Source organism: the organism of the source record quoted next, unplaced genomic scaffold (genome assembly GCF_019419815.1).
Source record: "Pyrus x bretschneideri cultivar Hongxiangsu unplaced genomic scaffold, Pyrus_bretschneideri_v1 Contig12, whole genome shotgun sequence".
Classification (NCBI taxonomy): domain Eukaryota; kingdom Viridiplantae; phylum Streptophyta; class Magnoliopsida; order Rosales; family Rosaceae; genus Pyrus; species Pyrus x bretschneideri.
In genome coordinates, this window is record NW_025999413.1 from 4,855,389 (window position 1) to 4,869,459 (window position 14,071).

At 38.9% G+C, this 14,071-nt stretch overlaps 2 protein-coding genes across 2 annotated transcripts; both read left to right on the forward strand.

Annotated features, from left to right (window-relative positions):
- The first annotated feature begins 9,448 nt into the window (after window positions 1–9,448).
- Window positions 9,449–10,687, forward strand: LOC125474230 (F-box/kelch-repeat protein At3g23880-like). The gene has a single exon (XM_048577666.1). It carries the CDS (start codon window positions 9,449–9,451, stop codon window positions 10,685–10,687), a length of 1,239 nt encoding a protein of 412 aa, XP_048433623.1.
- Window positions 10,688–12,293: 1,606 nt separating this feature from the next.
- Window positions 12,294–13,565, forward strand: LOC125474158 (F-box/kelch-repeat protein At3g23880-like). Its single transcript, XM_048577600.1, has one exon. The coding sequence runs from the start codon at window positions 12,324–12,326 to the stop codon at window positions 13,563–13,565; it is 1,242 nt and encodes a 413-aa protein (XP_048433557.1). The 5' UTR covers window positions 12,294–12,323.
- The last annotated feature ends 506 nt before the right edge of the window (window positions 13,566–14,071 follow it).

Below are 14,071 nucleotides of genomic sequence, written 5' to 3' on the forward strand. Positions count from 1 at the left end.
GTTAAACCAATTTTAAAGAACAAAAAATGCAAATTCTAGGATTCGTTTATCAGATCATGTAACTGTGCATCCACTCATGAAAATAAGGTTTTCTCTCGCGTAACTGTCCATTCGATTGATTTTGATCATCCTCGGCCTCTTCCTACACAATGGTCTATTTGTTTGGACCACATTCAAAAAGATGACTTTCTACCCTTCTCACATATATCGGAAGGAAATGTTGTCGCAGAAAAATTTGCAAATATGGGTTTATTTTCTCCAACTGTGGTATGGCATGATTCTCCTCGACCAATAGTTAGTGCTGTTTTGTTTTTGGATTATGCTGGTTTGCCTGGCTTCCTCCTCTCAAATTAATGTGCATCTCGGCGTACAAATTTGTCTCACTTTTTTTTTTCCTACCCTTGTGGTGTTCCTCAACTGGTTTTGTAGGCTTAGACCTTTTAGGTTTGGCTTTAGAGGGTTAGATTTTATGTACCCCCTCTTTTCCTTGTACCTTTTTTCATTTTGTTTATAGAGGAGTAAGGTTTATGTTCCTCCTTCTTTTTCATGTTCTTTTTCTTCTTTTTCTTGTATTATGAAGGGTAAGTTTTATGTTCCCCCTGACTAGATGTAACTTCTTTTTTGTTATCAATAAAATTTCTCTCATACCGTCGAGGTTTTCTAAAAAAAAAATAGTTTTTCTCCCGCGTATGGCCTCTCTTCTCTTCCCAACCTATGGTCCCACATAATTATGTATTCTAAAATTGAGAAGGAATTTGATTGTAGCTTAGCTACAGTCAAATTATTGTCCCTTGATTTTGCCTTATTTACACTACTACGACCAAATTTGTGGCTGGGTTGGGTTTAGGTTGCTCCCCTTTTTTCATGGGCTTCACTGGTTTTTTGTAAAAGCCCAGCCCTAAATCTAACCCTCAGTCGATAAATGACAGTTCTTCCCATCAAAGGTTAAAATTCGACGGTGGGGATGATGTGTTTGGAAGGGCAATTTTGTCCTTTAATGTTTTGAGCAAATTGGGGGCAAGTTTGGCTTCGTTGTCATTCTATGAGGGTTTCAGGGATGGAGGCTATGCTGCATCTGAGATAAAGATAGATGGGAGACAGAAAAAGAAGACAGACAGATAGCGATGGAGGGAGGGATTTGTGCGATTTGCAAAGAGAAAGATGAGGGGTCTATTGCAGAGAGAAGATTTGGGAGGATTTCTACGAGTGATTTTAGGGATTTGCAAAGAGAGAGAGAGAGAGATGGGACAACGGGCTATGGAGAGAGGTGTAGATTGAGGTGCTTATTTCTCTTCTTCTCCCCATTTAAAACCCCATCCCTTTTTCTTCTCTTCTTCTTCTTCCTTGCTCTTCAGAAAATCCCACCTTCTAGGTTTAATCCCTATTTCTTTCTCATCCTAAATCTATGCATGTCGGAGCTTTGGATTTTGATATGAGACTTTTGAGGTATGTTCTTGGTGCTTATCTAGTGGGTTATCATACAGCACATTCACACAACTAGGTATGTAGACAGTTTATGGCCATAAGACACAGTTGATGATATTTATGACATACCCCCAGCTTTACTAGCCCGGGACTAGTGTCGGTGTGATATGTTATATGTATATGTTTCTTCTCTAGCGTAACCCAGAGTCTGACAGCTTCACCTTTGGGTGATGAACCCTATGTTTCTTCTCTGATGTAATCTAAAGTCGCACAACTTCACCTTCGGGTGATGGACCCACTTGCATATACATATATCTCTTCTCTGGCATAACTTAGAGTCATACAGCTTCACCTTCAGGTGATGGACCATGATTTCTTCACTGACGTAACCCAGTGTCGTACAACTTCACCTTTGTGATGGTTATGCCTTCGAGCCACTATGATACCCCTAGTTGAGTACATCATTGATGAGATTACAGAGGTTTTATGAATTTACCTTCGGGCGGCTATATTTCCATTACTAAGCATTGGTTTATACATATATGTTTTACGAATGATTTTTAAGGCATGCTAGAGTTTTCAAAAAACCTATTATGTAGTATTATATGTGTGAAACCCCACCCTTAAATTCTATTATAATTTCACAATTCACTTAAAGGTATTTTGAATTTTACATTTTCACCCCCCGCTATTCTACCCAATCCGGATCCACTTTCCAGATTCTCTCAACTCCCTGCCTGCCATGTGGCATCCCACTAACTCACCATATCTCTCTTTCCCTTTCTCTTTCAGCTCTCACTCTATCATTTTCATTTCTCTCCTCGATCGAATCCACCCACCCACGCATGCCCTTAAAGGCACCCCAACGACGACGCAACAACACCACCACCCTCGTGGACCTCATATCCCTCTCTCTTGTCTCTGCAAAGCCCCGAGATACCCAGACAGCACCCAAAACCAGGTCCGGTGAACCTCCGCAATTCTCGAGCTAAACCCGGCCACCTCCGCCCATCCCACAGTAAATCGAAGGTAAGAAAACACTTCCTCTCACGTTGCACTTCATTTTCGTACCTAGATTGTAGCCTAGGGTTGAGTTTCGACAGCGACCGAAGCTCAAGAGGCTCCGGCCTTCTTCCCCAACGAGAAACGAGCCTTTTAGCCTAAACCCAAGAAGACCAAGCCCTTCAAGCCTTGCCAGCTTAGGCCTTGGCCCGCTAAACTCTCGATCCGTTTAAACCCAACCCAACCCAAATCCTTTTAGTTTATTTATTTTTATTTATAGTTTTATAAAAACTGAAAACCCTTTTATTTTGGGCCAGGCCTTCAAGCCCAAGGCCCAATAGAACCTAAACCTAGAACCTCTCAAACTAAGGTCTTTGGGCAGTGCGTAGCTTGGGCCTTTGGCCCAAGGAACCAAGCCTAGTCAAAACCTTAGCTTAGCCACATGGGTGCCTGCCGGTGCTAGCACGTAGAGTACACGCGCTGCGCCGACAGCAGCGAATTTTTCGACTACTTTTTCGGTCACCCACGGTGGCGCGTGGCGGCCTGTGGGGGTACTCGAGGTCCTCCTTTATGTTTTTTGACGTCTCGAATCCGTTTATGAGTATAGGTTTGTTATTGTACCCTTTATGTGCCTAGGTGTGAATGTTAGCGGCGATTCCAGTCTTTACTATTTCGTACGGCTCTTCGACGACGTAGTATCTGTGAGCGGACCCTTCTAAAATACATGTTTTAATAGTAGAAATGCATACATGAAAAACATGATTTTAATGATTACGTTTTATGAGATATTATGCTTACTGAGAATATTTTGGAATACCATATTTTATCGAAATGATGTTCTTTGTAGTATATATGATCGATGACTATATACTATTTAGGGTAAATATCAGTTTACTACCCTCAAGTTTCGTGGTTTTCAACATTTAGCACATGAAGTTTTTTTCATCCCAGAGTCATACCTAAAGTGTTAATTTTGGGACAGTCTCATATATCCGTTAGTTTGGCTGTTAAGTCTCTGTTAACTGATGACGTGGTGCCCATGTAGACAATGACTAGGCGCCACATGTCATTAAAAAAATTAAAAAATTAATATAATTTTTTTTTTTAAAGGCCCAGAACGCCGTCGTCTTCCCCAGACACCCCTACATCCCCTCTACCCCTTCCATGACTCCACCCCTTCATCCCCTTCACCCTCACCCACCGACACCATTCCTCTTCCCTTATACCCACCCTTACCACCAAGCCTTTTCTCCTTCCCAAAAACCCAGCCCATTCCTTTCCCCCAAAAACCCGGGTGCCGTGATGGGGTTTGACGACTGTCCAGATTGGTACGACGATTGAGGAATGGAGCGAAAGCAGTGCCCACCGCCGGCATCGGAGACTGTGGAGGTTCCGACGATACCTGGGATATGTTACGTACTTGAGATCCGCAAAGAGACTAACGATATATACGCGGATAGTCCCCAAACTCATAGATCTGCAAATTAAAGGGTATAAACCGTAACTTTGTTAACTGATTGAACTGTGATCTAGTTATGTTTATTATAAGACCATGAGATGAGAAAAATAATGAATCAAAACTTTGAGGACCCCAAATCCGGTGAATGATGTGACAAAGTTGAAAACCCTGGACCGAAGAAGGCACCTTTAACTTGATTAAGTGCATTCATTTCCTCTCTAATATTTGTATGTGCCGATTCAGATGACCATGGTGACATTATTTGTTATGTGTGCGAGGCACCCTCGATCCGTAAGGAAAATGAAGAGAAGTGGGAAGATCATTCAAACATCACGTATCCATAAACTTGAAACGCACAGACCTACGAACACAGATTCGGTATTACCCATCCTCCTTCAATTTTTGCTGTTTACATGCCAAAAAGTCTAAGAAAACTAAATGCAGTGATACCTCTGTTCCATCTTGTGAAGGTAACACTAGATCCGTGAAAAATCCTAACAAAATGACTCAAACTACAGCATGAGCTTGCAGATCCGAAAGCAAAGGTATAGATCTGCCTAACAATGCGGCCAATTCGGACCTTGGATTTGGGTACAAATTCTAGGGTTTTGCCCTTCCGCAAACCTTGAACCATAACTAGTTTGAGAGTTGAAGTCTGAAATCCCGTTCCTGGATTTCTTTGTTATAATCTACGTATTTGTATTATTGAGATTTTATATTATTTCTCGAGAATTTATTTTAAATTGTTTGAATTTAGACTTTAACTAAACTAGTTACAAAGTTTGAAGTTTGAAAATTAATTGTTTAAAATCCGTAGACCTTTGGAGGTCACCATTTATATTTTTGAATAGATCTTGAAACCACGAGCGTATAGGCGAAAGCAGTTTACAAGTCTGAGTTATAACGGTATAGTTACGGACATTTGAAGTTGTCTTACTAAACTATAGATTTTAAATCGATTAAACTTCCACAAGGAAGAAGCCTTATCAGATTTAAGCAAAAATAAGAGGACCAATCAAATAAGGGGAGGGGGGAAGGTTTCTGAAAAAGAGAAAGGAAGAAAAAGGGGCTGCTGCTAATCCGTTTTAGGGGTGAAATGGACCCGTTAACCCACAAACTTGAACCGCTTGTATCTCCTTCATCCGAGCTCCGTTTTGGGTGATCTTGGTGTCCATGGAAAGCTCTTGATAAGCCCTACATCTTTGTAGTGTTATATTTCCCATTTTCTTTTCCATATTTTCAGTTCGAAGCCACAAAGCCCACGACTTTTTCAACGGTTTTATCATTTTTCGGGTGATTCCGGCAACCATTTCCTCCGAGTGAGGTATGAAACTTCATCTACTCTTCATAATCTTCAAGTTGGTATGCTTATTTTGTGCTTTCGTATTCATTTTAGAGTGAGGTGTTTAGAACCCTAGAAATCCGGCTTTCTTTGGTGAATTTGGACGGTTTCCGGTTATAATTTATCGTCGGCCTAGTTGTGAAAAGTGTTTCCTTTGTTGAGCTCTAGCTACCACGTAAATTTGAGCTCATTTAGTTAATGTTGAAAATTCAGGGTTTCTAAACCCTCCACCTTGACTACTACCGCGTGTGGCGGTGCGTGGGACCGTCCACGAGTGTTGTCTAGGTACCAAATACCTTCTAGTGACCCTGTGAACCTATGTCTAGCTCGGTTTCCCAAAATTCCATTGTTTGGTGTGGTGATCAAATTGGACCGCCACTTGTTTGGGTGATTGACGATAATCCGACCGTTTGCATTATAGAACATTATATTTAGTTAAGATTAGTATTAATGGAAGCCCTGTGATGCTTTACTGCTTATCTCGGTGAGTGACTTTAACATATGTGATATGGTTATTACCTTGAATTCTTATATTGGTATCATCTATGAATATGACTTGGTTATATATATATAGATACATATAGCCATAGACCTATGTTTATTAAACATGATTTGGCTTGTGTACTGATGATGATCGTGATATGTGATTTGACGCGCATATTGGATTTGTATGATTGGCTTGATTTGATGAAAGGTAAGGGCAGTGGTGGACCGTTAACCCATTGTCATGGGTTGCTTCGAAACATGTTTCACCCCTCGTTTCATTATTTCATTTCTTGTTTCGTTGAGCCTTTATAACTTGAGTAACTTGATTCATGTGTTGTTTCATTGATTGGTTGTTATGCATTGTGCTCCACGATTCCGTTGAGTGATGGTCCGGAATCCTTCCTATTCCACTCCGTGATTCCATTGAGTGATGGTCCGAAATCCTTCCTACTCCACTCCGCGATTTCGTTGAGTGATGGTCTGGAATCATATCCTGGTTTGGATTCCATTGAGTGATGGTCTGGAATCCCTTCTACTCCGCAATTCCGTTGAGTGATGGTCCGAAATTGTATCCTGGTTTAGATTTCGTTGAGTGATGGTCCGGAATCCCCTTTGGTGTCTTGGTTTTGTTGGGTGGTTCGAAATCCCCTTTTTCCAGAGATGTAGTTTTCGGTCGAATTACGTTCCTCTAACCCTAGTTTTTAATGTATATATGAACGATGGTTTTTTTGGGAATCTTGTGGTTTGAATTGGAAAAACCGTTGGATGTCTGAGTGACTTCTACAGAGTTTTCAGCGACTTGATTATGATTCCATAAAGTATAATTTTATACTTAATATTTATAGATTGTGATTGTTGGTTTGTTTTTATTGAATATCACGTACTTGTATTATTGTCACTCACCTAAGCCTCGGAGCTTATGTGAGTGCCTGATTTGCCAGTGTACCATTCTTATAATGTAGGCATTTATTTTACATGTGACAGGTCTAGGTAGATTATGAGAAACTACTTGATATTTTAGTTCGTTGAGTGGTCTGGAACCCGATGTTGTTGGATTTCGTTGAGTGGTTCGGAATCCTTGCTTTTGTTCATTTCCGTAAGGTTATCTTAGAATCCTAAATTCGAGTGAATGGGAATTACCCACAATAGATATTGTGAATATAAATTAGAATTACCATGTTTATTACTCATAATCCAAGTGGGGAATTATATAGAGTTCCTTGGTTAAATTCGTGAAATGTTTTGTTATCGCATTGTTTGATTAACGTAATCAAATGCTAAGATTGTGCATCTTTGATTCACAAATTGATTAATTGACGGGATTGTGGAATGACGTTGGATATGAGTGTTGTTATTATGATTATTTTAGTTGATTAATGTTTCTAGAGAATAATATTGTGCATTGTTAATTCTTTAATATGTTACAAGCTATGAATTATGATTTTATGTGGGAGACGTGATGATTTATGTGATGGATGAAGTGGAAATGTTATTCGTCATGCAGGATTCTTATGTTGGATATCATTGTTATTGTTATGATTAGACTTGTTGATAAATATGGCGAGAGAATATGATTGTGCTTCGTCGTTTGTTCTTTGAAATATTGCATGATATGCATTGTGGTATTTTATTGGGAGATAACGACTTATGTGATGAATGTTCAAGTGTAGTGAAGTAATGAGCTACGAATGGTTTGATCCTTATTTAGGGTACGTAGGCAGTCTAACGAGGATGTTAGATGCAGCCATAAAGTCTACAAAGAATTATTGCGCAGTTGGATCTTAAGTTATGTTTTGCCTTTTTCCGGAGGCGGGGTATGTTAGAGACGGGTATTTGGTGACGTCACATGTCGATCCTGGACGTATGTCGGAATCAGGGCGTGACATGAAGGCTCCATTTTTGGCAGAGAAAAAAGGAGGGAAATTTTTTTGAGTTTTGAACTGCTTTTTAGAGTGAAGGAGGAGATCGCAAGCTCAAGGTCCCAGCCATGGGCGTTGAGGATCTCCACGCACAAATCGGAGTCTTCGAGGTCTGTGATCGCTTGGAAATACACTAACTTGTTCACATTGACCATCTTTGCATGTAGATTAGGGTTTTCCCTAGGAGCTGTGGTGGAGGGGTGTTGGGTGGGGAAGACAAAGGGTTCTGGGTTTTTTTTATTTTAATACTTTTATTTAATTAAGTTTTTTAAATTTTTAAATTTTTTTTAATGACACATGGCGCCTAGTCATTGTTCACATGGGCACCACGTCATCAATTAATGAGAGACTCAACAGCTAGACTAACAGATGTATGAGACTGTCCCAAAATTAACACTTTAGGTATGACTCTGAGACGAAAAAAACTTTATGTACTAAATGTTGAAAACCACGAAACTTGAGGGTAGTAAACTGATATTTACCCTACTATTTATGAACATGCTTTTACACACTTCTTTGTAGTAAATATGATGGATGACTATATGCTATGAAGATGTTTTGAGATATATGCATCTATGTTTGGAAAGACTATGTTCAATGATATGGTGCATAATTAGTGGTAATTGTTCTGCCTACGAGCGAGAGATATAGTTGTTGGCTTCAAGCCGGGAGAAATAATCTCTGGCTTCGGGCCGAAAGACATAGTTGTTGGTTGCAGGCCGAAAGATATAATTATTGAACACCACGGGTGACTAGGATACCACTAGTTAGCACACTATATATGAGATATGTTTTATGAAGGTTTTATGGCATGCTAGGGTTTCAGAAACTTATTACATATTATGTTATTGAGTTTTCATAAAACTTTGGGGGTTAGTATGTTGATAACTGTTTTAGTATTATATATATATATATATATATATATCAACTTGGACCACTCATGTTTGTTTTGTGCCCCCTTAGGACATAGGAACGAGGCATACGATCCGACTTACGAGGCATTCCCCTACCAGTGACATCGTGCCATTCTTTCTACTTTGACATCATTGTAATAGCACATTCCGCTTGTATTCTGAATTAGATGTATGCTCTAAACATGTCATGCATCATCACTATGATTTCATTGTTGGCAGTTGAATATTATTTTATTATCTTAGTAGTATGTATTTAATTTTTACATTGCGTATTTATGTGCGAAATTTTATATGCATGTTTTACATGTTCTTAGCATATGCATTCATTAAATGGCTTGTGTCACCCTCGGGTATCGGCCAACACATGGCCATCCCGATGTCCCTCGAACATTAGGATCGGGGCGTGTCAATATGTGTTTTCAAAACAGGGGTTAGTATGTTCAGAAAGAAAATGGTTTTCTTATTATTAGTACTATTATTATAAACTTTGATCCACTCACTCTTTTGGTTTTGCGCCCCCTTCAGGAGTTAAAATCGGGACACATGATCCGGGCGTCAGGACACTTCCGATTAGGTATCTTTGAGTCTTCTCTGTGTAGGACCCATTACTCAGTTCGTACCTTTTCATAATAAATCTTTCACATTACTCTTGATTAGTTGTATACTCTGAACACGATTCTGCATTAGTATATTTATGTTTGAGCACATGTTTTTATTTGCTTGCATGTTAAAATGGCTTTGTCACCCTCAAGCAGCACGTGTCTCTCCTGATATTTAAGGATATCGGGATCGGGGCGTGTCACGTTTCTCTTACCTCGCCACCATTTTACTGATCTACAGAACTGAAGTCTATATCTCGCATAGCCAATTCTTGTCAAGCAAGAAACTGAAATTTCAAGCAATGTTGGACTCCCTTCCTCAGGAAATCACTCATGATATCCTATTTAGACTACCCACTAAATCTTTGATCCAATGCACCTCGGTGTGCAAGCCATGGAGATCCATGATCATAAACCAAAGTTTCATTCAGTACCACCTTAGGCGAACCATCAGTTTCAATAAACGGAATGACATTCACCTCCTCCTAGTCCACAGTGTTTCTGGTAATCGTACAACTTCTGTTAGAACCCACCGCCACACAACGGTCATGTCTGATATAAGTCAAGAGGTCTTTTCTGTGCATTATGATAACCAGGATTTTGACAAGAACTCCGAGATAGAATTTCCAAGTGCTCTCAAGGAAGAACTGCGGAATGATATTCTTCACGTTGTCGGTATTTGTAACGGTCTGGTATGCTTTGCAGAGGATATGCATTGTTATGGTAACAGCTTCATAATATGGAACCCATTTATTAGGAAGTCAGTAACCCTTCCCAACCCTGGTATTACTTTTCCCATGTATAACAGCATTCCCAATTATGGCGGATTTGCTGCGGCTATTGATTTCGGTTTTGATGATATGACAGCTGACTATAAGGTTGTTAGAGTTGCCACCCCTAGCAATGAACTTAGAGGTCCAACCATGGCTGAAGTTTATTCACTAGCCACTGGCTCGTGGAGGAGTCTTGGTTCCGTTGCTCCTCAATGTGCAATATATGGAAGAAAAAAACACCTTTTCTTTAATGGAGCTCTTCATTGGCCTGCTGTACGTAGGACAAGGGATGATCATTTTATATTGACATTTGATGTGTGCAGTGAGTTATTTCGCAAGATATCGATGCCAAAGAGTGTCATCTGGAGGTCCCCATTGGGATTGTTGTTGTCTGTTTCAGGAGACAGAAAATCTATAGCTCTATTCGTGATGGATGACACTTCTAAAGAATATCTTGATATATGGGTGATGAAAGAGTATGGCGTGAGGGAGTCCTGGACTAAATTGATTAGTCTCGGTCCACAAGATCCGGAAAAACTTTTACCTCGAGCGTTATGTTTTAGAAAGAATGGTGAAGTATTAGTAATGCTTCTTGATGGAGGCATGTACCTTAACTTCGGAACCGCAATAACAAAGGGTGTATTTGTTTCCCTAGACCTTGTGAGCAAACAGTTGAAAAACCTTGAGGTTTGTGGACCATATTGCTCTGTTGATTCCTTCGAAGAGAGCCACCTCTTGCTGGACAAGACCGATGCGGTTTCTCACTAAAAAAATAAATTTGTAAGGACTTTTTGTGAGATGTTTGAGCTGCCTGAAGTGTGCTGGTGTATTTTTAATTTTGGCATGGAACATTTTATCTGAAGCTCGGGTAGTTTTTCTTGAGTACTTCTATTATTGTTGTAAGCTTGAGCTTTTTGAAAACTAATAAAAACTGAAACTTTGGAAGAATCTCGTTACAATTTCAATTCGTGTTGCAGCTTCAAACTATGTACCCGTTATCTGTGGTAGTATCTATGAAATGCTTTTGCAAACTACAAGAACCAAATACAGTACAATTTAAAACTTGTCTCAGCTAAGAATTAGGGCAAACTTTATAAAAACTTTTTTGGGACTAAAAAACGTGTTTTGGCTAAGAAAAAAATTACAAATTATAGAGTTAGTTCATCGGACTACGTCATCCTTCAAATTGGAATAACTCCTCACTTTGATCCATGAAATTTAAAATTGATAGAATTGGTCCGTGAGTTTGTCTACAAAAATACTTTTTTTTTTTTTATGTCAAATTAGTTTGGCCTATTGTTTATTAAATTGAGTTTTTTTTTTTTTTGTTATTTTGGTCCTTATTAAATAGAATTTTTCACAGAGTGACCAAAGTGATTGATAATAGATAAACTTAGGGACCACTTCTATCTATTTTAAATATCACGAAAGTGAAGAGTTATGCAAATCTCAATAATTATTTTGGCTTGAAAGTCCACACAAAACTAAGGCTCCATATGGCCATTTACGGCCGGTCAGACACTTTTGAAAAGAAATAAAGAAATTGTATCCTCTTTTGTATTTTATGAAGGTGATTCGGAAGAAATTGATGGGTTAGAAAAAGGACAAAAATACAAAGACGGATGTTCTTATGTTGCTCATCTCTTGCGTTGACAAAATATGCTTTGTGCTAGCTAATGCACCTCAAAGAATCACAGAGAAGGCACCGCGGAAGAAGAAGATCAAAGTTGGAAAGAAGTTTCCAAAGTATGTCTCACTGAAGGTAAATATAGCATGAGATCATGTCATCATTTCGATCTTTGAAACAGTTTTTTGTATATATTTGCTGTGAAATTTGACTAATACAGACCACATATAGATTCCAATTTCCATAGTTCAATCCATTCATTTGAATCTAAACAATACACTTTACCCCCTCACTAAAATCCTGTCATTGTGGGGTAAAGTTCCATTGAACTTTAAAGTACTTCATCCAATGACTCCAAACACACAAATATGGTACATTTGGATGAAGGACTTTAAAGTTTCATGGGACTTTGGCTAAATTAATTAGGAATGCAGGGACTTGAATACGACTCGATGCTCTAAATTTAAAAGAACTTTCAAATTACACCGTTCTTTATTCTAGTAATTAGCAGCATGGTTGCATTACATCTAGTCATTTTGAAAGAACTTTCGAGTTCCATGGCGTTATGATTAGTAAATTTGTATTGCATTTGTAGTGTTTAGTTAGCTTTGTAGTGCATGAGTAATTAATTGGTAGTGTTCTTATAGTAATTTAGTAATAGCTTTGTATTTCTACTCACGCCTTTGTCTTACTTCACCACCATTTACTGATCCATAGAACTGAAGTCTATCTCTCACTGCCGATTCTTGTCAAGCAAGGAAACTGAAATTTGAAGCAATGTTCGACTCCCTTCCTCAGGAAATCACTCATGATATCCTATTTAGACTACCCATTAAATCTTTGATCCAATGCACCTCGGTGTGCAAGCCATGGAGATCCATGATCATAAACCAAAGCTTCATTCAGTCCCACCTTAGGCGAAAAATCAGTTTCCATAAACGGAATGACATTCACCTCTTCCTAGTCCACAGTGTTTCTGGTCATCTTATAACTTCTGTTAGAACCCACCGCCACAGAACGGTTGTGTCCAAAATAAGACAAGAGGTCTTTTCTGTGCATTATGATAACCAGGATTTTGACAAGAACTTCGAGATAGAATTTCCAAGTGCTCTCAAGAAAAAACTGAAGAATGAAATTCTTCGCGTTATTGGTATTTGTAACGGCCTGGTTTGCTTTGCAGATGATATGGCATGTTATGGTAACAGCTTCATAATATGGAACCCATTTATTAGGAAGTCAGTAACCCTTCCCAACCCTGGTATTACTTTTCCCATGTATAACAGCATTCCCAATTATGGCGGGTTTGATGCTGCTATTGGATTCGGTTATGATGCGATGACATCTGACTATAAGGTTGTTAGAGTTGCCACCCCTAAAAATAAACTTCAAGGTCCAACCATGGCTGAAGTTTATTCACTAGCCACTGGCTCGTGGCGGAGTCTTGGTTCGGTTGCTCCTCAATGTGCAATATATGGAAGAGAAAAACAACTTTTTTTCAATGGGGCTCTTCATTGGCCTGCAGTAAGTAGGGAAAGGGATGATCATTTCATATTGACTTTTGACCTAGGCAATGAGTTATTTTACAAGATGTCGATGCCATCGAGTGTCATATGGAGTTACATATTGGGATTGTTGTTGTCTGTTTCGGGTGACAAAAAATTTGTAACTCTATTTGTGATGAACGCCGATTCTAAAGATTCTTATCTTGAAATATGGGTGATGAAGGAGTATGGCGTGAAGGAGTCATGGACCAAATTGATTAATCTCGGTCCACAGGGTCCCGAAAGACTTTTTCCTCGGGCATTATGTTTTAGAAGGAACGGTGAAGTATTAGTAATGCTTCTTAAAGGAGGCAGGCAACTTGGGTTCGAGACCAATATATCAAAGCATGAACTTGTTTCCCTGGACCTTGTCAGCAAACAAATGGAAAGTCTTGAGATTTGTGGACCATATTGCTCTGTTGATTCTTATGAAGAGAGCCTTCTCTTACTGGACAAGACCGATGCAGTTTCTCTTTAAGAAAAGAAACAGATTTTGTAACAAGTTTTCGTGAGATGTCTGAGGCGCCTAATGTGCTGATGCTGCAGCTTCAAACTATGTACATGTTGTTGAACTATCTATCAAAAGCTTTATAATTTTATTTTTTATTATCAATGTATTTACATCAACTTAATATCAGTTGTTAATCTTGGTATAAATTTCAATTGGCGTTGCAGATTATGTACCAGTATGTGTTAAGTATCTATGAAATGTATTCGCACTCGAGTTTGAATTCCCCTCCTCATAATTTAGAATAGAATAACGCTCGTTTAAAAAGTTTCGTTTATCACGTGACTCGAAAGGAATTGCTGGGTTTGAATAACTAATAAAATACACAAAGATACAAGATCAAAAACTTTTGGCCCAAGACAAGTTCGATATATAATAATTCTATACAATAAACAAGTCCTTAGGCATTTCATCCTCCAACCATCTCTTTGTTTCTCTGTATTTTTCTCTCTGCTCTTCTTGTTTACATGTCACTA